The 25678-nt window shown below is 40.2% G+C and overlaps 1 protein-coding gene across 3 annotated transcripts in view; it reads right to left on the reverse strand.

The window, feature by feature from the left end:
- Positions 1-25678, reverse strand: part of GMPS (guanine monophosphate synthase) — a 60628-nt gene that overhangs the window by 11664 nt on the left and 23286 nt on the right. For all 3 annotated transcript variants that reach the window (XM_037908244.2, XM_043521689.1, XM_027829283.3), the window contains exons 4-13: positions 23686-23783; positions 22213-22316; positions 13883-14076; positions 13289-13454; positions 11815-11966; positions 10851-11024; positions 6386-6491; positions 4837-4952; positions 2751-2876; positions 1321-1436 (exon numbers count right to left, since the gene is read on the reverse strand). In XM_037908244.2, the coding sequence (XP_037764172.1) occupies positions 1321-1436; positions 2751-2876; positions 4837-4952; positions 6386-6491; positions 10851-11024; positions 11815-11966; positions 13289-13454; positions 13883-14076; positions 22213-22316; positions 23686-23783 (1352 nt within the window). The remainder of the gene's footprint in view (positions 1-1320; positions 1437-2750; positions 2877-4836; positions 4953-6385; positions 6492-10850; positions 11025-11814; positions 11967-13288; positions 13455-13882; positions 14077-22212; positions 22317-23685; positions 23784-25678) is intronic.

Genomic DNA, 25678 nt, shown 5'->3' on the forward strand with positions numbered 1-25678 from the left:
CTCCACACCAGCAAGGAGCAGCCATTATGGGGAAAAATCAAGATTTGTCCCTGTAGCCTTGGGCTACAGCATGCCCTTTGGGGATGGTGCATGCATAGCGTGACCAGTGCTAGGAGCTGCAAGAGGCTCAAGCATGCCCAGTGAGGATGGAATTTTCAGAGATTGTAGCTGAGCATGTGCGAACTGTGATTTTTTTAAAAGGCCAGACTTGGGCAGATTTTCACAGGGACAGCAAAAAGGCACATCCTGACACAAAGGCCAAGCATCTGCCAAATATCAAATCCCTGCACCAAAGCACGGGTGCGCTAGAGCTTTTCAAAATAGAGGTCACCAGAATTTAATATGGACAAAACATATTTTTCCCTACCCTCATTTTTGGAAATGGCTGAACCACGTTAGCTAAAGTTTCCCCCCCACAAAAAACCAGCCTGAGGCAAACATACCTGGCATGGAAAATTTCATCCTGAACAGTTAAAATTAAAAGAAACTGAAAACAGGATCTTATAATGGGAAGTGTCATGCAATATTAGTAACAAGCAGTGCTACCAGGTTAATTACAATATAATATACAGAAGGAGAACCAAAGGACATTTTTTTCCCTTCAAGCCACAACTATTTAAACTATTAGCTTGAATGGCAGACCTGCTATATTGCCTTGTATACATTTCTATAGTAACATGCACCTAGATCTTCCATAGGCACTTTCTGATTAATTCCATCTATTTATCATTGATTTAATGTTTCAGACTATACAGAGAAACATGTCTTCAGACACTCAAAGGGCTATTTAACAGAGGTAGTTTTCTAACAGAGGTGGAACAAGTTGGATTATTCAGATTGCTTAGTGTTGGCCTAACACTGGTCCTATTTTAGTCAATAGGAGTTTTACAAGTGACTTCAATGACAGATGAGTTAGGACAACTCAAGAGATGTTCTAAATCCCAGCCCAATAAATCTATTCATTGTTTGGAGCAGCCATGAAAGACAGTACGTTGCCTTGAAGAATGGGGCTTTGTACAAGTTTTACTGTTGTCTTATCAAGTGATCATCAAAAGGAGAGAAAACTTATTGATGAGTATTTCAAGTTTGTGCATCCTTGGAATAACTACACATCAGAATTCATTAGGCAGTGATTACAAATAAATCTCAAAGTACATTTTATGAAGGCCATAACATTTAAAGGAAAACGTAGTTATACTAACTACTTTCAGTTCTCAGCTTCTAAACTGTAGTCTAATTTCTGCATAATATGCACAAAAATTATTAGTAAACAGATTGCCAGAAACAAAGGTAATTGCCTAGCAAATTGAGAACGTATACCTGTTAATGTTGTGGCACATGCGTGGTATGAGCCTGGCTAGGAACATAAGAGACTCCCAGTGTGGAGCATCTTTACTGGAGATCCCACATACATAGCTATATGAGCGACAGTCACCCTGGGAAGTAACAGAAAGTGAACGGATATCTCTTAAACAAAACAATATAATACTTTCCCATTTATTTTGCAGCAGTTAAAAATCAAGTTAGAGAACTAAATTTTAGTCAACAAATCAACATTTGATTAACGGTTATAAGCCCACCAAAGTCAATGTGACTGCATGGATATAGCTGAGGGCAGAACTTGACCCTACGTCTTCAATTTGCCTTGTAATTCCTGGGTATTGGAAGGGCCTCTAAACAGTGAGCTTAAATACTCAGCAAAATTGTGGCATTCTACAGAGAATTTAAAAGGCATTTCAGTCTCAGCTTCCAGTGCTGCCATCTGTTAAATTATACCTTTGACGCTTATTTTAAAAATTCAATCTCATTCTATTAAAAATGCCAAAAACTACAAAATATCTTAAAACATAACCAATGCCATCTAACAGAAGCTTAACAAAAAATTTGCCAAACGTAGCAGAGCACACCTCCTCCCACTAAATTTAAGAACCCTGCCATGCATAATACTCTAAGAACAGCCTATCAAAATGGAAGAAGGCATTTAGCTTGCTATGTCTGCGCTTCTGTTTTGCTAATAAGTAAAAATTAATTTAAATAAAAATAACTTTTTAAAAACTCATTGACATTAGAAGACCACTTGCAAGGATATCCCAACTGCTATACTAATGCAAATGCAGAAAACACTTCCATTTAAATCAAGCAACCAAGACATTGTACCTTTTGAATTTGATCTCAACAAAACTAATTAGAACGGATACAATCAGAGATGCCAGTAAACCCCCAGTCATAAAACAACATCATGAGAGCCCTTGCAGTTTCATGTCAACATGATAAATTATATTTGGAGCTTTCAATATTGTATTGTATTCCTACTGTCCACAAAATGAATTTTATTTTCACAAAAATGGGTTTTAAAGGTAAGCTGTTTAGTGCCAATGCTCTTGTTTTTTGGGAATTCTTTTTAATTACAATGAGTATATAAATGGATTGAATGGGCAGTATGAGTCTTTTGGAACAGCAGCTGATGGCTGTTATTGAATCTTAAGGACCTGAGACAACTGGATAGTCACTTTTGTAAGGCCTGGATAACCTTCCTGAGGACCTAAGATTACTGGAAGGCCCACACACCAGCAAAAAGAAGATAAAAATAAAAGTGATTTATCTTGTGGATTCTCCTTTAATTTTCTTTTCTTGGACCATGATATTTTCTTTATTTTTCTTACAGCATTAATTATTGATTATACTATATTGCAGCCTTCTATATTCAGCATAAGCAACCTTCAACACCTCCACAGAGCCACTCCACTAACCTGCACTCCCACATTTTTGATTGGCAGCAAGAAGGCATTCAGTGAATGTAGGCTTGTGATCTGCATCAGCTTCTCCTGGTCCTCTTCAGTTGTGCATGCTTTGACCCTTTGTAACAAAGTGTGTGGCTGTGCAAGGGGGCAAAAAATCACTTTTCATAATTTTTGTAAAAAGACACATTCAGATAAAACTTATAAATGATTATGCAGACAAATATTTATGTTCACTTTAAATTTATGACAGCTTTATTCATTGTAGAGCGATTTGCAATATGGTTTTCATTTAACAAAGTTCAAGCATTATGAGGAACAGTACAATCTATACGTCTCTGTTCTGGTAACCAGAATGCATACACGCTTAGCAGGTTTGAGTCACGGCTCTCCAGAAGAAGAAGTGGGGTTTTTACCCACAAAAAGCTTATGCTCAAATAATGATTCTATGAAATCTGTTAGTCTTTAAGGTGCCACCGGACTCCTTGTTGTTTTTGTGGATACAGAATAACATGGCTTCCCCCTGATACTTAGCTCTCCAGAAGTAACAGATTGACTTACTTTTCTTTCTAGGTTTGCTCTCTAAAGCAGGGGTGGGCAAACTTTTTGGCCTGAGGGTCACATCGGGGTTGCGAAAGGGTATAGAGGGCCGGGTAGGGAAGGCTGTGCCTCCCCAAACAGCCTGGCCCCCGCCCCCTATCCGTTCCCTCCCACTTCCCGCCCCGACTGCCCCCCTCAGAACCTCCTACCCATCCAACTCCCCCTGCTGCTTGTCCCCTGACCGCCCCCTCCTGGAACCCCCCCCCCAGGACCCCACACCCTATCCAACCCCCCCTGCTCCCTGTCCCCTGACTGCCCCGACCCCTATCCACACCCCCGCTCCCTGACAGGCCCCCTAAGACCTCCAACCCATCCATCCCTCCCCCACTCCTTGTCCCAACCGCCCCCTTCCAGGACCCCCGTCCCAAACTGCCCCCCTAGGACCCCATCCCTTATCCGCCCCCCTCCCTGAACCCTCCGCCCCATCCAACCACCCCCTGTTCTCTGACTGCCCCCTGGGACCTCCTGCCCTCCCCCGTCCCCTTACCCCTTACCCTGCTCAGAGCGGCAGGACAGGCTTATTTGAAAGTCTGGGAGGTGGGCGGGTGCAAGACGTGCTGCCCGCGCGGTGGCATCTCTATGGGGGAGGGGGAACATCAGGGGAGGGGCCGGGCAGGACAGTCTCGCAGGCCAGATGTGGCCCGCGGGCCGTAGTTTGCTCACCCCTCCTCTAAAGGTATCATTCACTGAAGTTTCTATTTATGCTATTTCTTCCAGATGCACAAGACAGCAGTGTCCTCATAACGAAAGCAGATCTGTATATAACCTTGGGACTCCACTTACACTGGTGATCAGGAGTATCACATGCTCAGGTAATCCTTCAGCAACTTATGGGCAGGTGTGATGAACACATTGCTCTTAGTGCAACTCCTGATAGCTAATCTGTAGCCTTTTTCAGCTAGACAGAAGATGCAACTGAGGTTATCATTAAGGTAATGGCTGCAAACAGAGGGAAATGATCCACTACTAATTTACTTGGGTTCTCAGAATTCCTGCTTATGACATCTCACAAGTATATCAGACCCTTATTTCTCACATTATGATCTAGCTGCCCAATGACACTTCATGCAGGCAAACCTAGAAGATTACAACTATTTTGAGGAGCAACAGCTATTTTCTGCCAATACTATATGGCTGGAAACAGTCTCAAAAGTCCTCTTAGCATAGTAATTTTTAGATTGTTCTAGCTAAACAACTCATTCTGCTGCTATAAAGTAGTACATAATCAACTTTTCTTTTTCTAAAAGACATTAAACATTTAAATGCAGTTTTGTTATAGCACCAATAACGCTATCTGACTACACAGAAAATCTTCAAGTTCACACAAATGAAGTACCAAACAACAGCTTTCAAACCAAGCAGCAATACTACTTGTAACAGTTACATTTTAATATACTATAAATCTCACCGGTAATTCACCAAAGAATTAGTTTTCATATTTCTTTCATGTTATTGGTTCCCGTGAAACCCACCTTTAATTCCAATAATATTTAATTACCTTTTTAACACTTGCAGAAAAATCTGCTACTATTTTCAAAATGTTGTTAGTTTCAGGGAAGTCTTTGCACACATAAGGTTCTTCAGCACATATTACTCTGATTGCTAGGCCAGGACCTGAAATGCAAAGTTAGAACAGCATTACAGTAAAGAATGTGCAAGTGAACAGTCACATTTAATATGTATTATAAGAATCTCAGAAGAGACAGCTTTATCACTAACTATAGTTTGTTCACTTTACAGTATTAGTTAGCTTAACAACATTTCTACCAAGATTGTACAATATACAAAATCTATTCTGAAGCAGCACTTTCGTTACTTAACTTATACACTCAGACATCATTTACCTACATCCTAAATTGTATGGTTGTGTCAGGCAGTGGTTAGTGCCTCTGACGTTTTGCGACCAAGAGAGAGAAAGGATTGTGATTACAGCAATAAGGAGACGGTTGCCACTGCTGCCTCCTGTTATACAATGTATATGCAAAAGTTGTGGAGATTTGACAAAAACGTTACAATTACAAGCCGAACACATCACTGAATAATGCTGACAGTGGAACTGCCTTGAAAGCTGATTAACACAAAATTGCTTGTAATTTGGCTTCAAGTGTCCTATTGACAACTCTTCTAATAAAAGGACAGTGGTACTCCTAAACTAATTCATAATTTTATACAGTGCCTGTGCTACTAATAGGCTGGTCTGTGCAAACTGCCAGCTACTAGGCTAATTTGTGGCACCTGCCAGCTACTATCTACGGCAAGAGCTATAAGACTACTTTTGTTCCTTGCATTTTTTAAAAACAATGACATCCCTGTTAGGAGGGTTCAGTTTTCTAAAATACAATACAATTCTGAGGCTGTCTGGTCAAGAACTGTTGCTATCTCTTATAGTCCCTCATTTCTACAAAAGATAAATTGCTCCTGGGAGGGAATGACTTATATTAGTGTTCCAAATTGGACTGTGCAAATAATATTCAGTTAGATCTCACTGTTAATAGAGTTTTTGGCCTATGGAGCCGAAAGAGAAAGCATATTAAAAAAAGCTACTGGACTAATATTTCTTTTATCACTATAAACAGCACAGTGGCTCTCTTATAAGAGGTGCTTCATCTCTAGAAAATATAAAATTTGCTTGAAATTAAAGCCATGGTAGATATACCAAGTTTCTTTCTCAACACTGTAGTAGGGACATAAATACTGTTTAAAAAATTAACCGTGTAAACGATTAAAAAATATTTCGTTTCAACAGTTAACTAATTAAAGGGCTGGCCAGCAGGCACGGCTTGTGCCGCTGCATCCAGGTGGTGCAGCTGGGGATTAATGCATGATTTAATGGGGGGCTGGCCAGCCTAGGGGTTAATGGTTAAGGCGGATTAACCGGTAAGACTAATGCTCATCAGGTAACCAGTTAACATTTTACATCCCTACATTGTAGAGGTGAATTTTTCTTATATTCAAATATAAAACTTATTCTGAGGATTAGAATAAAAACATTAAAGACATTTGTAGTCCTTGACTTTAATGAATTACACTAACCCTAACTCCCATACCTGGGAATGGATGCCTTGAGACCAGCTCTTCTGGGAGACCAAGTTCTCTCCCTAGCACTCTTACTTCATCCTTGTGGAAGTCCTTCAGTGGCTCTATTACTCTACCCTACATAGAAAATAAAGTAATTTACATTCAAGTTGCCATGTTCAAATAGCACCTTAGTAATAACTCCAACCATCTGTTGACAGATAATGTTGTTTTAATCAAATTAGTCCTGTGAAAAGTGCCAGTACTGGGGACTAATACCTGAAGCAGAAAGGAAGGAGTGCATATGAACATTGCTTTGAGAAAATGCTTAATAGAGGGAAAATTGGATGAGAATGAATCTTCACCACACATTTAGCTTCAAAGATAGGAAAAAACCAGAACTGTTCCATCAGCTGCTAGAGTTGATATGCCTCTAGTCAAAGCTGGTTAAATTATTTGTTGTGAATAAGCCATACAAATTTAGCCGCTTTTTCAGTTCAATCATCCGCAAGCCAACCCAGAAGTCTTCAAATACATTCATTAGTCACCAAAGACTCCGGACAAAATTTCAGGTTATGGGCCAGTCACATCAATTATTTACTATATGTGTGGTGTGGTCAGTCACCTATTCTCTATAGTTCTTATATTGCATTTATCACTATAGTATCTAAGAACCTTCCAGTCATGCATTAAGCAATATGACTAACATCTGTCATGTGTTTGTTCTCTTATCCTTTGCCCGGGTGGAGAAGAGTACGGAATCAACAGAAATATAGAGCTGGAAGGGACTATGAGAAATTACCAAGTTCAGCCCTCTGCGCTGTGGCAGGACCACGTAAATGGAGACCATCCCTGACAGCTGTCTGTCCAGCCTTTTAAAAGCTGCTGTCTGTCCAGCCTTTTAAAAGCTTCCAATGACATGGATTCCACAACCTCCCTTGGAAGCCTATTCCAGAGCTTAAATGCCCTTATAGTTAAAAAGTTTTTCCTAATATCTCACCTAAATCTCCTTTGCTGTGGATTAAACCCATCACTTCTTGCTCTACCTTCAGCAGACATGGAGAACAATTGCTCACCAGCCTCTTTATAACAGCCCTTAACATACTGGAAGAATGATAAGATCCACCCTTAGTCTTCTTTTCTCAAGACTAAGCATGCCCACTTTTTTTTAACCTTATATTATAGGTCAGGTTTTCTAAACCTTGTATCATTTTTGTTGCTCCTCTGGTTTTTCTCCAATTTTTTCCTAAAATGTGGTGCCCAGAACTGGAAACAGTACTCCAGCTGAAGCCACACCAGTGCCAAGTAGAGTTGGACAATTACTTCCCATGTTTTAGACATAACAGTCCTGATAGCACATCCCAGAATATTAGCCTTTTTCACAACTGCATCACATTGATGACTCATTCAATTTTTGATTCACTATAACCTCCAAGATCCTTTTTAGCAGTGCTGCCACCTAGCCAGTTTTGTAGCTGTGCATTTGATTTTTCCTTCATAAGTACTTTGAACTTGTCTTTATTTAATTTCATCTTGTTGAATTCAAACCAATTCTCCATTTTGTCAAGAACATCTGAATGCTAACTGTGTCCTCCAAAGTGCTAGCAACCCCACCCAGCTTGGTGTCATCTGCAAATTTTATAAGTGTACTCTCCACTCCATTATCCAAGTCATAAATAAAAATATTGAGTAGTACCAGACCCAAGACTGACCCCTGCAGGACCCCATTAGATATGCCCTCACAGTTTGAGAGCAAACGATTGGTAATTACTCTTTGAGTACAGTCTTTCAATCAGTTGTGCACCAAATTTACTGTAATTTAATCTAGACCACATTTCCCTAGTTTGTTTAGAAAACTGTCATGTGGGACTGTGTCAAAAGCCTTACTAAAATCAAGATTGATCACATCTACTGCTTCCCCAGTAGGCCAGTAACCCTGTCAAAGAAGGAAATTAGGTTAATAAGTGGAGTGTCTTGTTTTAATAGTTTTAAAAAATATAAATAAGGGTATGTGCATGCGCACACACATTACTATATGTTTATGTTAGGGAAGGCAAGGTTAAAGAAGTGCTCCTTGTATGTGCAGTGGAAGGTGATGAGGTTTGTGATGGTTCTGAGTTCCTGTGGGAATTCATTCTACAGTTTCGGGTGAGGCCTTGAGAAAGCTGTCTCTACCTTAAGGGTAAAGCTCAAATATGAAAGAAAATTCTATTGCGACAGAGAAGTGAACTTGTTAAGCGTGGTCTTCATCCTAGAGTTTTAGAAGATCTTTTAATATCCTGGGTTCGGGCCATCAAGAATCTTGTGAAGTACCAAGATCTTGAACTTGATTCAATATTCTATGAGAAGCCAGTACAGTAGAACCTCAGGGTTAGAAACACCACAGTTATGAACTGACCAGTCAACCACACACCTCATTTGGAACCAGAAGTACAAAATCAGGCAGCAGCAGAGACCAAAAAAAAAAAAAAAACCAACAAAAAAAATCAAATACAGTACAGTACGGTGTTAAACATAAACTACTACAAAAAATAAAGGGAAAGCAGCGTTTTTCTTCTGCATAGTAAAGTTTCAAAGCTGTATTAAATAATGTTCATTTGTAAACTTTTGAAAGAACCACCATAACATTTTGTTCAGAGTTATGAGATTTACGAACAACCTCCATTTCTGAAGTGTTCGTAACGCTGAGGTTCTATTGCATAGGAAGCGTTATGCATGTGATGCATTCAAGCGTTAAGCTGTGATGCATTCATGGCAGCCAGTTTTTGCAGAGATGTGCTGTAATGTTTTGTGTCAGTTGGAGTTTCTTAAGCACTGAATGCTTCATGCCCAGGTATACTGCATCACTATAGTACAGCTGGGAGGTTACGAAGGCATGAGTAACCGAGGGCAGGTCACTACTTGCCAGAATGGGATGGAGTCTCCTAGCCAACAAGAGTTGGTATTAAGCATTACTCTAATATGCGGCTGCGTGTGCGCTTAGTGTCAATAAGGAATCCAGGAGCACTCCTAAGCCATGGACTGAATTGACAAATTTTGGGTGTCTCTTCAATCAAAGGAGACTGCACTGTGGTTGAAACTATTCAGAATGCTTTCCTCTGCCGACCAGCATCATCTCTATCTTGCTCAGGTTCAGCTTCAACCAGTTGTTCTTCATCCATGGGCTAATTTCATCCAAGCCCTGGGCCATCTTGATGGTAGAGTTGTAGTCATATGTGCTGAAGAATAAGTAAAGCTGTGTATCATCTGCATATTTTTGGCACTTAATCCATGTGTTCTGACCAGCTCACCTAGTAGGTGCATGTAGAAGTTGTACAGAACCAGTGAAAGATAACTCATCTTTGTGGACTCCACAAATGAGGGGTCTCATTAGTGGAGGTGCAGTTTCCCATCACTACTTATTGGATAAGTCCCTCCAGAAAGGATTCAAGCATTTTAGTGTATTACCCTGGATCCCTCCTACCTCTCTCAGGCACAAGAACACTATCTTATGGTTGACATTGTCAAGTGCTTCAGAGAAGTCCAGGAGGATTAAAATGGATGTCTACATTCTGTCCACTGACAACAGATCATCCATCAGTACTACTAAAGCGGTTTCAGTTCCATGTCCTGGCCTGAATCCAGACTGTGCTAGTCTAGGATAATAGCTTCAATTAGATAAACCAGTAGTGGCTTTCGGCTAGCTTCCCTATGAGCTTGCTCAAGAATGGCAGGTTTGACACTTGGCTGTAGTTGGGCTAGAATCAGGCTGAGTTTCTTCAGAGTTGTTTGAATTATTGTGTTTGAAGGAGAAGGGAAGATTCCTTCTTGAATGACGGTTTGGCTGTTTCAGGCCTGAATGGCACCAATTGCCCATGACTCTCTTTCACAAGCCAAGAAAGGTAAGGGTTGGATTCACAGGTTTGGGTCAAGGCTCCCTTAGAGAGTATCCAGATCTTGTTGGAAAGTTAGTGTGCTGAACTCTGGAAATGCAGGCAGGCTATTGATTAGCGACTTGCAGGCAGGATAGATCCAGGTTGTTTGGGAAGCCTATACAAACTAGTTTTCCCCCTAAAACACATGGTATTGTTTCTGCTTTCTTATTGGGAAACAGTTTTTAAAATGGGAGAATGATGAAAAGCAAAATTTCTGATATGAATTTTTGAACAAAATCATTCATGCTGAAATTCATCAAATTGACAATTTGTGAATATTTTCCTAACTATTCAGTATTGCATAAATACTCAACCCACCAAAATTACTTTAAGAGAACCAGGAATCTAGAAAGATGAAGAGTAAATTAATTACATCCATTTTATATATATATATTTTTTACAGTAACACCTAGGGGCCCTGACCAAAATAGGGCCCCATCACACTGGGCTCTGTACAAAGCCTCCCTAGTGTCAACAGTTATATTGATAGGAAGGTATACATACTATTTGTTTTTTCACATTTAACTTCAGATTTGGGTTACACCAAAAGTAAAATAAATGTGATACTCTCATTTTTATTTACCTCTTCTCTCAGCTTTCTGATCAGCTCTGTGTCATTGTGATGAGTTTTGATTACTTCAGCTTTGCCACTTGCAACAAGGGAAGCACTTTCAATAAGATCAGGTCTTAGGGTTCCCTGAGCAAGAAAGACTTCTTCAGGTTTCAGATTCATTTCTCCAATTACCTCATTGGCAATCTATAATATGGAGGAAAAAAATAAATGTTTTACATTGATCCTGAGGGATCCAAAATCATGTTGCAAACATACTTAAAGGATTAGTGAATTGCAATCCCCTCTGCTTTAGACCAACACTGATTAAGAAGAAGATTGCTCATGATAATACTCTATTCCTGAAAAGGGGAAGCCAAAAATCCTGCCCCACATTTGTCTGTTATGTATTTAGCTGAATGATTAATAAAAATAAATATTTTTTAAAAATACTTGAATTAACACTAATAGTAACAGTGCTCCTTAGCCATGTACACATCCTCCCTAAATCATTAATGATAAAACAGAAGTTAAAGTGGCTGCAAGTTGATGCAGTATTAGAAACACACCAAAACCAAGATATTAACTATCAATTTAGTCATTTGCCATTTGGTAAAAGTATGTTATTTTTAAAGCTTGTGTAATGTATATTAGCCTTTATACGCAAGTTAGCCACTAAGCTGCATAGTGGACAGAATTAGCAGATCTACTCAGCTGTTTGTGACCATCAGACTATGATCAGTGGCAAACCTAATTCTGCTTCAGCTAACAGATTCTGCTTGAAGTTATGTGTTAGAGACTTGGGCTCTGGAGCAAGATGTCCTACGTTCTATCCTCACTATGTCCAACATCCACACACCAAAACATACGTGATAGCTGATGTCCTGAAGCATACATTGCCTGAGAATGGCTCTCTCGAGTGGAGTAAGACTGCATTTAAAAAAATATTTAATTGACAGTGTCCCTTTTAAATGCTAAAATAATATAAAGCGATTACCTTCACAAAGGTGTCACCAATAATTTTTCTTTTTTCCTCAGGACTTGTAGTCATATTTAAAGTCTTGCTAATTCTTTTTCGGGGAGTTCTGTCTTCATCAGAGATTGGTAGAGTTGTTGTACCATTGTAGAATGAATGGGCTGCATTTACCACTGCACAAAATACAGAAACGTATTGACCAAACCAATACATAATACTAAACAGGATTGCAGAAAATAAGTCCATTACTTGAAAAAGATCACTTGGAGGTCATATCTTCAGATACTCTGCATTTTACAGGGCTACTCAAGGACTCACTCATTTAAGGATTATCTGAGGTGAGGGTATTTCATCCACCTCCCTTACTAACCTATTCCACCATACAATTACTCTTGGTGAAACGTTCGACCGACTATGGATGGACAAAGCTTAGACTATATTGGGTAAGGTTTTCCTTTTGATGAGTTGGAAGGTACAGAGGTTGCAGCTCTTTGCACTGTTCACTGCTGGTAGTTTAACTGAATGTGTTGTCTAACATATACCATGTTACCAGATGCCTTGACAATCTGAGCATTAGACAAAATAGTATTCATTGCCAGATTTATCAATATGCAAAAGCTACTCATGAATTACATGACTTTATGTAAACAGTATGAATGATGTGGTACTTCACTGCCTAACTTTGTCTCCTCCGATCCCATCACATCTCTGAGGAGAAACAAGCTGAGACCTTATTGGCCAAAAGGGATACCTTCTGATCTTTCACAATGTACCGCTTGTAACCCCTAGGGTGCTTCCCAGCCAGCTTTTTTGAAAATAGGTTAAAATAAATAAGTAGGCTCCCCGGAAGCAATCGGTACAACACATACCTCAAAAAGAAACTTGTTTATGAAAATAAATTTGAAATCAGAAAGGTATCCCACACGCAAAGTGGCTTACAAAGTTAAACAATTAAGACTTATTGAAGAGTTTAGCTCGCAGTTCTCTAGCTAAGAAAAAATGCTTCATATGAACAGGGAACTGCAACCTCTGAAGGCAACTGACTCATTTGCCAGTGGAAGAAAAGGAACTGATCATTGAGGCAGATGCCAACTGTCATACAATTCCTCAATATGTGCCACTGGTGAAATGGTTTAATCTCTCAGTTCAGGACATCATTTTTCACTCATCTGTGAATTAGAATCTATAAATCTAAACTTATATTTTAAATTATTTGGCTCTGGGCTTGTGTTTTCCTATGCGTTTTTGTACAATGTGGCCTCAGTCCTGATTTGGATCTCTGGGGACTACCCTAATATAAATATTAAATAATTATAGTACATTTTCAGGGCTACTAATAACAACTACTTTTTGATATTTAAATTCTCAAAATTTCTCACATCAGTTTCATTAGACAATAAGATTATGATTAATTGTAAGCTTATGGATTTTCCTTTAGAAGACTAGCCATACTACCCTCATTTACATGAAGTATAAGTAACATGAAACACAGTACCTTTAACTTGAATTCCAAGTTTTTTGAGTGCCTCTTCCACAGATTGACTTTCCCTCTTGCGCATGAATCCATTATCTATGTGCACAGCTATGATTTGGTCTTGGTTTAAAGCCCGATTCAGGAGAGCAGTACACACTGTTGAGTCCACACCTCCACTGAGTAAAACCTAGGTTAGGGCCAGAGGGGGAAAAAAAAAAATCAAACTTGTCCAAACATCTTTAGGAGAATGATCGTTAGCTTAAAACTCGGACTGAATATAAGAATTACCATGATCAGAACAAGGTGTTCGGTTGCCCAATAAAAGATATTAACTCACCTACCTTGTGTCTCTAATATCCTGGGGCCAACATGGCTACAACAACACTGCAACAATAACCTACATATCACACTATACCCAATGCTTTGGAGGAAAATGAAAAGTGAAACAGTGCACTAGGCAAATTGTGCAGTACGTGAGAATGAACTTCCTAAACTGCTAGCCCAGTTTATACCCTGAAGCATGAAAACTCATTTTTTAAAGTAATCAGCATAACTACAAGTGTCAGTTTTATTCATAAGACTGGATGTTGCAAAACCTGTTATAAACCTACTTACCAGGACTTTTGATGAACCCACTTTCTCTTTGATATCTTGAATACACGCAAGTTGTCTATTTTCTACTGTGAAGTTACCACTGCATCCAGCAATATCATAGAGAAAATTCTGCAGTATCACTTTTCCATTCTCTGTAAGGCCAACTTCGGGGTGGAACTGAACTCCATACAGTTTTTTAGATTCATTTGCTATACCTTCATGTAAAGAGATATGGTATTAAAAATTACAACAACATGAAAAGGCGATATATAATTGTAAAAATGTATACTGTGTCCTCTTCAATACTCTGGTTTGAGCTGGCAGATTAATTCATAGCAAAATATTTTAAAAACAATAGTCACTAGAATTAGCTTGATTGTACAGCATCCTAACACTTTTCCTTTTTCACACAAAATTCATGTGTTTTAGACATTTCTGTGATGCAGTTCCTTTGCTCAATGCAGATATTTAAGCAGTAATTTGGCAGGTGTTGCTGAACTGAGACTCTACACTTTCCACATTTGGGATGAGGTGTCAATACTTAGGAGGAGGTAAAACCCCACAGACCATGAACTGCTGCTGCTGCTGAACTGCCTTTCCCACGTACTGGTGTTATTTTTTTGTCCTCGTTAACTTTGTTCTTTGAGATTTTAGGTGGGATTTCAAAGTGGGCAGCTATTCTCTAAGTTTCTCTCTTCGGTTTTGTCTATTAACAGTAGATCACTAGTTACTGTAGAACCCTGTTTATCCAACCCTCCCTTAACCAGCTCTCTGCATTTACTGAGTCATCAGAACTCCAGGGAAAGAAGCAGATGATCACTCCTGTGACCACTAAATGGCACTGCAGCATCTCATTTTCCCATTCTCCGGTTTATCCAGACTTTTTATTATCTGATCTGGCCCCAGTCCCAATTAGACCGGATAAACAGGATTCCACTATACGTAACGTTCTCCTTATGTTTGAGGGTGGGTATATTTATGGGTGGATTTCCCTAAAACAACTCAGAGATTAAACTATATCTGGAGGCCATTTTTCTCCTTGAAATCATTAGAATTACAGACTCAAATCTGCATTTTTGTGCTTTAAAAGAGACTTACGTACTTCATCTGCTTGATTATGTTTTCTCCAAGAAAGCAGAAAGTCAAAAGAGAAGGAACAATTTAAAAGTTCCAGTCACTATACCGTGACACCAAAGGTGGTGTAAAATGTGAGGGGAAAATGGTTACCTGCCTAGAACAGTTGTTCTTTGAGATGTGATACAGACGTGTATTTCATGTGGGTGTACGCTCCCCATACACCAGAGCCGGAGAACTTTGCCTTACAGTACCTATAGGTGCAGCACTTACTACACATGGGAGAGGCTATGGCCATGGGGTGCAAGGTCCCACAGAGGATTCAGCTCTTTAACCGGTGAGTAGAGATGAATGGCTCCTTTTAAGAACCTCATTGCCATGGAGTTTGAACTGACTTCTGATGGATAGGTGGATGAAATGCCAATATTGCCACCAGGTGGACTCTCAAAGAACCAAGCACAAGATCAGAAGACTGAAGGTAACAGGTAGTCTAAGATGTCCTGGATACAAGCCCAGGTTGGTTGAACTCCCTGGGCTAACGATCAACAATAAGAATGGTTTCCTCTTGGCTGAACAGGCTGGAGGCTTCCTACTGTTGAGCAAGACTTGCCAGACCTCCTCCAAACATCATTCCTCCTCCTCATCAAATCATGAAGCATCCATGCTGTAAGATGCAAGGAGCTGAGAGCTGGAAGCAAAAACTGACTGTGATGCTGACTCAGGAGGCCAGGATGAAGAGGAAGGGATACGGGAGGCCAAACTAATAACACGGGGAGGTTGGAGAACGAACATTGTCTTGGCAACATTGATGGTCCAGTGTCAGCTTGAGAACGACATGTGGGATGATTGGAATTGGAGGAAAAGCATACAAGAGTACTGATTCTCAGATCACGTGAAAAGCATCGGTCAAGGAGCCCGGAATGAGACTCCCTCGAGAGCAGAACAGATGGCACTTCTTGTTTCTCTTGTGGCAAACCGGTTGTCGGGATGCCTCAAACTGCAAAGAAAGACCGCAGGACCCCCGGCTTCAGAGACCACTCGTGATTCAGGAACAAATTCCTGACGAGGTGATCCGCTAAGTGATTAGTCATGGGGGTAATATTTTCCCTGGTGCAAAACTGCCAGAGCCTGATTGCCTCTTGACAAAGCATGTTGGAGCATGCTCTCCCCTGCTCGAGGACCAGTGTTTCATGAGAGGGGTCCCTAAAAAGGGATCAGGTAGGAGGGTAGAGAGGAACTGTGAGACATAACCTGATCTTAAGGTGCTTAAGTCTTAGTTCTCTGTTGTAAACAAGTCCCAAACACAGTAAAAGTTGGCCAACCTGTCCGCAAACAGGGGAGACAGAGAAGGAGAAGTTACTATTGGATCACTGTCCTGGACATACAAGTCAAAATGGGCACTTGCCAGATTCTGGAGCAGTGAGAAGGGGAGGGGAAGAGGGCAGTGGACATCTGGTTAAGCCCAGAACTAGAGGACCTTCTCCTTTGAGATCTGTGGCTCTCTCTGGAGTAGTCCTGCTGCCACATAGAAAGGGCGGGGACTGGCCAAAAAAACCCAAACAATGCTGTGAGCAGTATTGCTGTTGAGGCTGCTGACTGCCATAGTGGCATCTCTTCGTGGCTGGAGTATATACTTCCAAAGCATGCAAAGTAGCTTGGGAGCGTTTAAAAGAGTGCAAGGTTTTGTCGGTCTTCTCTGAAAATAAAACCCAACCACCAAATGGTAAGTCCTCAATGGTCTGCAGCAGGTCAGACACTATGCCCAAATTCCATAGCCATGAGGCCTTCTTATGGTCACAGCTAATGCCATAATTCTGGCTGCAGCATCTGCCATGTCCAGAGCTGACTGCAACAAGGTCTTGGCCAAAATATGACCTTCTGCAATGAATGCTATAAATTCTTCCCTGGAGGATTCCAGCAGCTTGTCCGCAAACTTAGATATGGCTGCCCAACTGACAAAGTCATATTTAGAGAACGCCTGCTGGTTCTTTATGTGCATTTGCAGGGAAGAGGAGGTATAAATCTTCCTTCCCATTACATCCATCCTTTTGGACTCTTTGTCCTTTGGGGTAGACTTATACCTTCCCTGCCAAGCTCTGTCATTTGCTGCAGTCACCACCTGGCAGTTAGGTGCTGGGTGGGAGTAGAAACTCTCAAACCCTTGCATAGGAACGAAGTACCATTTCTCCAAATGCTTCGCTGTAGGGTTCAACAAACCTGGGGTAATTCAGGGGGCCATTGCAGGCTCCAGGAGAGCCTCATTTATCGGGAGCGCTACTCTTCCTGGAGTTGATGGTTGGAGAATATCCAGCAGTTTAGGCATATTCTCCTGCAGGAGTTCCGCCAGAATACCCAAGGTAGTGACCATCAGCATCAGGAGGTCCTGGTATGCCTTAAAGTCCTCGGGCACCAAGGGAGAGGAAGATTCTTACATGGGAGTCATCCGGGGAGGACGAGGAGACGGTCTGCTGCACCAATGACAACACCTGTTCTTGTACCACAGAATCTGGTCAGAAGAGCCCAGCAAGTCCAGGGGGAATTAACTCAGTGGTCGCTCACAGCTTAGATGGTATGGGAGTGGAAGCCACCATTGGGACCAGTGATCTTGTTATGGAGCAGGTTGAGGATTGGGACCTCAGGGATCAAGGAGTGTCCCAGGGATTCCAAGGGGGCCACTGGGCATACAGATAAGAAACTGGTGTCCATAGGCACTGGGCCAAAAGCCCATCCCGATTGCAGGACAGATGCCGATCTTGGTACCAGTGATGATCCAAAGGTAACCCCTGGCTCCTATCTGACAAGGAGAGGGAAGACAACCCCAACTTGGATCTTGAGTAATCCTAGAGGTTCTGTGATAACAACATGGGAGCCAGCCCCGATGGGGCAAACAACTGATTGGATTCATCTGAAGCCCAGTAAGGTGGTGGGACCAGTGTCAAAGAAAAGTGGGGAATCGGCAGTGGTGGTACTGAATGAGACACATTCCTCCCTAGTACCAGGAGAGGCATCAACACCAAGGCCGGGAATAGACTTGATGATGGGATCTGCTGCCAAGATAAAGAAGGCGCTGAAGGATGTTCCGGCATCAAGGGTGCCTTCAATGCCAGTCCTGGCCTCTACTTGATAGTCAGCTGCCCAGGTGGTAAGAGCTGTGGTGCCAACAGACCTGGTGGCTCTGTAACATGGGCAGAAGGTGCCAAGGGCACAACAGAGGACAAGCTGGCAGAAGCCAAAGCACCGGAGGACTCCTGAACCAGCAGAGGGTCCGGAATTGAGAGGTAAACCATGTATGATGCCACCTGGTATGTTGTCAGCATGGAAAGAGTTGGCACTGAAGCAATGTTGTTGGTACTGGACTCAAAGGACATCTCATGGCCAGAACCGGAATTCATGGTATGGGCCCTCTGCTGCTCTTGGTATGGTACCGGGGAGCGGCTGGATGGATCTGCTATATCCCATGTGCTGAAGGAAGTATGGTGCTGGTCAGCACTCCTCCTAGATGAGGAGTCAGAGTTTCCCTGAATCCTGGAATGATCCCAACTTGTTTTTCTGGACCTCTTCCTCACCACACCACAAGTGGGTGAACAACCCTTTTTCTCTGGGGGATAAACAGATCTGAAGACGACTGCTGATTAGATGAGGGCCTCTGTGCCGAAGCGGGCCTCATGGTCTGCTCCAGAAGGTGCTGCTTCAGCTGCAAGTCTCTCATCACCTAAGTCCCCTTGGTGAATGACTTGCAGATGGAACACCTCTCTTTAATGTGTCCCTCGCTAAGATACGACAAGAACCTCGTTTGGAGGCTGCTGTTGCAGATGACCCCCCTATATGACAGACAATGAATAAACCCTGGTGAGGTCATCACACAAGGCAGCCAACTACTCTACTAACACTAAACTAACACAAACTAAACCTAAGGTACTACTGTTGTTATATACAGAAAAGTTATCAGAAAACAGGGCAGAAATGTGAGGTGAGGACCCACACAAAGCTCCAACTCTAGCCATAGGCAGTGCAAAGGAACTGTGGGGGTTCAGAGCGGCGGTGACCTTATATGACTGGAGGTGTGGGGGATTTGCTACGGCCACCGGGCATGAACACCACCCCTATGGGTACTGTTAGGCAACGTTCTCCAGCTCCAATTACAGGGCACACAAACCTACATGGAACACACGGCCACATCTACCTGAAGAAGAACAAACTTTCTCTTTCCATCTCTACTAGTCATTATTGCTTTTGAAGCAGTACAATTTAGAGTCCTGCAACCTGCTCTGAAGTCAATGGGACTCGACTAAAAGTGTCAGATCTAGGTTGGAAAACAATCGGACTCTGTTGGGCTTGGGTTGAGTTGGCTCTCCTCCTGCCTGTGGGGGTCAGTCGGGTGGCCACAGCATGCCTTGCTCCTGCTAGCCATTGTCACCTCACTGTGCTGTGTGATCTGCGGCCTGAGTGCGCTGCTGGTGCACGCAGCTGTCCGCAGCCACCACTGTGCCAACCCCAGGCAGAAAAAGAGCAGAACACATGGGCAGGAGGCAGTCATGGCACTGACTCAGGTTTGCGGGGGAGGATTGGGGAGGAGTCAAAACTCAACTCTACCATCTCAGGCTCAGGTGGAGTGGGGTTGGGTCTGGTTCAGGTCCAGCCTAAAAATTAGGCCCAACCAGACTTCTAGTCTAATTACCTTATCAGAAAAATACCCCTAAACAAACTGAAACAGGGATCATTTCCAAAGTTTCACTAGAAGCCATACTAGCAGCTATTCAAACCCTACAGTATAAAGTTTGATGTGTTTGAATCAAAGTTGTATCTGTCTTCAGCAGAAATATACCTGGAATAAAGAACCCTAGCTGCTGAGAAAAACATGAAAAATCTAGGTGAAAAGGTTAATGAAGCACAGATGCAAAAAAATTCTCTAGAGATTTTTTTGTATTTCTTTAAAAAAGAGCTTTTTTGGATTAGAAAATTTAGTTTATTGAAAACTTTATAAAATCGACTCATAAGAATATTAGGTTTTCTAGAATCTTTTGAAGGAAAGGAATTATTTGAAATAATTTTGTGTTTGCCGAATTCCTTTACCAAATTTGACTCTAATTACATATTGTAAAAATATTCCATATACCTCTCAAATCTCCCCCATTTAAATTGCCTACTTCATCAGTGTTATAAGGAGGTTAGACTAGAAATAATAGTGGTCCCTTCTGGTGTGTGTGGGTTTTTTTTTTTAAAAAAAGCTATGAATCTATCTTAACTCATACATTTTTAGGCCCTGATCCTGCAAACAGTTATGCATGGAGTCACTCCATTGAAACTATGTACTTGGATAAAGGTTTGCATATAAGTGTTTGCAGGATGGGGCCATAGTGAATCTGTCATCACCATGGAACTAGACATGTATTTTGGACTATCGTATGGAAAATGATGGCTACAACACAATTTATAGATGAAAAGCTCTTTATTTGTTCTGATATTAGCAGAACTACTCAGGATCATAGAAGAAAATTGGTGGCACTACATCCTGAATTCCTGTCATCAGGTTTTCCAGCTAAGATTGTGGCAATAAAACTAAAGCTTATAAACAAAACACCTAACCACCCCAACCCACACACACACTTAAGACAATGCCAGTCTTGCTGTTAATACAATAGGCTGAAAGGAAGCTCACCTCAACTAAGATAACATAATAGTATGTAGATGATGTTTTGGATAATTCTTTATTGCATGGCTATAAAAGGGTGACGTTCAAAAGTGATCTGATTTTTGTGTTACTCTTGCATTTTGGTGTATTCACTAACAAAAAAAAACTTCATTAAAGCACAGTTCAGACTGTTTAGCAGTACTCTGTTCCCTTCCAAAACATGGAAGTTAGCTGTCAAAAATCAGATACCTTGGAGAACCAGGAAAAATATTCAACCACACAATACAAATACTAGGAAACCAGGAAATGTAGTTAATGTCATGCTTTCCACACGACAGCCTCAAAGAAATTTCAGGCCTCATCTACAATTAAAAGTTGTACCAGTGTTACTATTCTAGTTAAAAAAACCTATATCCCTAACAAATAGTTATATTGGTACCAAATCCTAGTGTGGATGCAATTATACCAGTTTTTAAAAAAAAGATGCCTTATAATGGTATGGTTTATTCTCCTTCCTGTATGGGAATAAGTAATATCAGTATAAGCAGTTCTATACAGTATATGGATTTTACAGCACTTTGGAAACTGGCTCTAAACCAAATACTTTGCTTAACCTCAACTATGATTAGGCAAGGGCCACACCATTATACAAGAGCTTTTGGATGTGCTTGAAAGTTCTAGTTTTTCTTCTTTGCCCACACAATGTTTTAAAGGATTTCAAAAATTTGGGGGTGGGTTGGAGTTTCTTATAATGAGAATCTATAACACTTGCCAGTTTCCTTTTTAGTAGTTACATAATTGTAATTTTATTTAAAAGCTGAATAAGGACTTCAGAAAAGTAATCTTGACTACTGGCTACAGTAGGTTCGCTATTCAAACTGTATTTACGCACACATCCTGCAGGTGACAGTGCTACAGATCAAATATAGCACTGTGCCTGACTGGTGGTTAATGGAGACCAGCCTACAGAACGCTGGTCTTCCAACAATTCAGCAGTTTCTATCCTGGACCTTTCCTCAAGGATTTAAAGTAAGAGTCACATGAGCGGCTTAAGATTTCACAAAGTGGCTCAGTAAACATAAGACTAACCTATAATCTGCTGGCTGCAGAAAAAGTGGTTTGATTCAGTGAGTTGCAAGCTGGGTTAATAATTTAAGTACATTTTCTAAGTTAACTTTCAGGGCCTACATCTACACACTTCCCCTGTGACCTTCTATGCAAGAGATTTGAAAGATTTCTTTTAATACTGCAATTCTTTTTACTCCATTAAAAAAAGTTAAAATGACAATAGTAAATAGTAAAAATAGTAAATAGTAAATTAGAGCGAACTAATTAAACACAATTGATAATCAAAACTAAAGAATTCTTGAAATCAAGTTTACTTTTCTCTGATGCCTTTTCTAACATTTCTCAACTTGAACATTTAAAATAAAACTAGTCATTTCTGCATCAGTTTCAGTCTTTTTCTTTACTAGCACAATGGTACAATGTTTGGGTTAAAACACTAGAGAAATGTAATCTTGAGTTTCATAAAAGCTTATTTTTACAACACTTAAATTCTGTGCCACAATTCACCAGATAACTTCCCTTTAAAAAAAAAAAAAAAAGACTCAAGAGACAAGTGAGAATTGTATAGAATACATACCTGCTACAATGTTCCCAGATTGTGAAACGATTTTGAACCCATCAGCTACTTTATCGACACTATCACCATGAGTGAGCAGCACAATCTCCTCCTTCTGAAGGCCCCTAAACACAGGATAAAAACAGAATCAGTGAAAGTACAAACAAGAACATCTAACTTTATTTGTATAGTTAATTGTGAAATATTAAAAATTTAAGCACACCACAGATTTTCTGATACAACTTCAAATTTCCATTTTAACTTTTTGCTGACAGACATTTTAGTTCAGATTGACTCATGTTCTGATGGTTCTTTTGAATCCAAGCCTATTCTACTCGGACTTCTGTGGATAAAGGGGGGGAAATGGGCAATGCCTAAAAAAAAAAAAAAAATTAATTAACAAAGCTTCCTTAAGCCTGAATTTAGGAAAGGTGATAAGGACAAACTTGTCCTGATGGTCCTTAAACTTTACAGGATAGGGTGTGAAGCTCCATGATGCTTCTGGAAGAAGAAATAGTCACAGGAATTAGGACCTTTTGGTACAGTAAATTGATTGGATTCTTACAAGGGGCTGAAAGAGAGGTGCTCTGGCAATACTGAGAATCAAATTTTCTTTTATAGAATACTAAGAACCAAGTTTAAAGGGACAGAAGTCCTCATTAATGGTTTCAGTTTTTCATGGCTTTCAGGAACTTGAAAAAAGAAAAGGAATACTTATGGCACCTTAGACACTAACAAATTTATTTGAGCAAAAGCTTTCGTGAGCTACAGCTCACTTCATCAGATGCTCAAATAAATTTGTTAGTCTCTAAGGTGTCACAAGTACTCCTTTTCTTTTTGCGGATACAGACTAACACGGCTGCTACTCTGAAACCTGTCTTCAGGAACTTGGATACCTATGGATGCTAGCTAACACCAAAGTGACCTACAGTACAACACAATGCTTCAATAGCTGTAGAATTTGCCTTAATGCAAAAATTCTCAGGCTGTGGTCCCTGGCACACTTTATGGTGCCACACCAATAAAGCATTCCTTGTTTAAATTAAACATTTTAAAAATGTTTTAGACTATAACGATACAGAGCACTCCCAAGTAACATGCATTAAAAGATCCAAGGGTGAAGAATATAGCCAAAAAAAACCCTTACCTTTACAGCAAATGTAAGTATACGGTGATTATTCTTTTTAAAAAGAAAACCACATAGGGGTTTGCTTGTTTTAAAAAGACAGAGACCGGAGTTCTGCATACAAATATGCATACCAATATGTGTGCTTAATTGGGCCATTAACTGCCTCAATATTTGTATGTACAACTGCCTAATTTACACGCATAGTTACAATAGCTATATAAGCAAATGGTGGGCAATTTCATATAAGCATGGGTGAAACTCCATTTTCTACCGTATAAATCTAGCCTGTGTCTATACTGTCACTAGCTTTCAATTCTAGAATGGCATTTCCCCTACCATTTTTGTGGCTAGAAATGCCTGCATACCTGAACAGTGAGCACGTGTTATCCAGAGTAATGCTGAAAACTCCATCTTCTCTAACATCTTTTTTGTGCACTGTACCTCCAAATACCTTATTCATCATCTGTCAAATCAGAAACATTGTAATTACCTTACAGTATAAGTTCCAACAGTCCAACATAATTTCCATTTCATATATTCACCTTGCTCTCCCTATAACTTTAACCTGCTGGCCAAGACAACCGTTAGTCACTGAAACCTCCTGCAGAAAAGGTCACTCTTATACCAGTTATAGAATGTTACTACTATCATACAGTCAGAATCTTCATTATTTCTCACTATTCAGTGATCAATCTCCTCTTCTGCTGGCTGCCTGGCAGCATAGCTTGGAACCATTCCTATTATAAATTGACTAAGTAGGCCACCATTAATGCTATTAAGTCAAGAACTTTAGTGGCAGGCTTTGGATTCTACCAGTTCTTCTATTTCCCCTTTTGTTCTTTCAAACCAATCAATATGGCTTCTCTTTGCACTGTAGCATTCTCTTGGCCAGAAGAGAATCAAGAGGCCTATTTTCACATATACTAGATGCAATTTATACCAACATTTCAGAACTAACAGGAGTTCCATTAGTATGCACTCTGGGCTAAATTCTGACTTCAGAAATATGCACCTTGCTCTCTTTTACGACAATGGAAGATGTGCACATGTGAGGGCAGATTGTAACGTCGTCTCAACCCAGACCACTGTGAATAATCATGTCTACATAAATACTTACTTCTGAACATACTTTCTATGTATTTATGCTTCTTCCCCACCTAACTTCTTGAAATGAAATCATAATACAGCCTATATCACTTCTGTTGATTGGCTAGTCGGCCATTTGTGTACCATAAAACAGATCAAACAAAAGTTATGCATCCTAGGTCCCAATAATTCTGAAAGCAAGGAGCCATACATAAATGTGAGACCTTTTTGGTACTTAATGTTTAAACAACTCCTATTCTGGCTGTAAGAAGAACATAAGTAAGCTTGGCAGAATAAAATTCTTATTTTATTTTTTTATAATTTCAACAGATAATATTGATATTTAGTTTTAAGCATTTTTTAGATTTGTATCCATTTAATTTTCACAATTGCAGGACAAAATGGCGGGGGCGTAGCAGTCAGACAATAATTATCTAATGACAGTAGATACTGAGATTTAAAAAGTTAAAGCTACCTACATGGCCCTCCTGCTCTGGCATCACTATCAGTGGACTCTAATAAGTTCTCAAACAGCATTTCTCGTATTTTGCCGAGGTGTAAATTTTGATTCATCATTGATGAAAATTAAATCTAATCCTTCCAAGCCTAAATATAAGGCATGTAATAAACAGCTGACACTATAAAAGAATGGATGCATATTACAGGTGAATTATAATGTACTGGGGGGGGAGGGAAGGGGAGGATCAACACTGAATGCCTAAATGCAAAGATTTATTTTTATGACTCACTGAATAATAAAAAACATAAAACACAGAACTCCTGTTCTTTCTGATCTGAAATGTTACAACAGAAGAAATATTAAAGAAGAAATATTCTGTAGTGTATATTTTCTATTACATGGTATTCTTTTTTCCTGTTCTTGCTAATTGCTTTTTCTGAGAATCAGTGAGAACTGTAATCAACCATTTTGAAGAACACACTTGATTTGGCAGTATTAGTGACTAGCATATTGGTAATGATTTTAAGATTAGACATTGTTTCTACTACAATATGAACTAACCCAATTTCTAGTTTCAAACAAACATGAAATCTGTTCATCTATTTTTCCATCAGTAGAGTTGCTCCTGAAAACTATCCTAAGGAGTGTTCTACATGCAAGAACAAAGGGATGAGCTATTTAAATGAGCAAACTACTCCAACTGTTTGAAGAAGAGCATTCCTCAATACCAGCTAAACTAAACAAGTTAATCGCTATGCAACTTTTTATTAAAAACATGATAAATGTATAGTAGAATCCAAAGTCAGCATAGT

The sequence above is a fragment of the Chelonia mydas genome, chromosome 9, assembly GCF_015237465.2.
Source record: "Chelonia mydas isolate rCheMyd1 chromosome 9, rCheMyd1.pri.v2, whole genome shotgun sequence".
In the NCBI taxonomy this organism is placed as follows: domain Eukaryota; kingdom Metazoa; phylum Chordata; order Testudines; family Cheloniidae; genus Chelonia; species Chelonia mydas.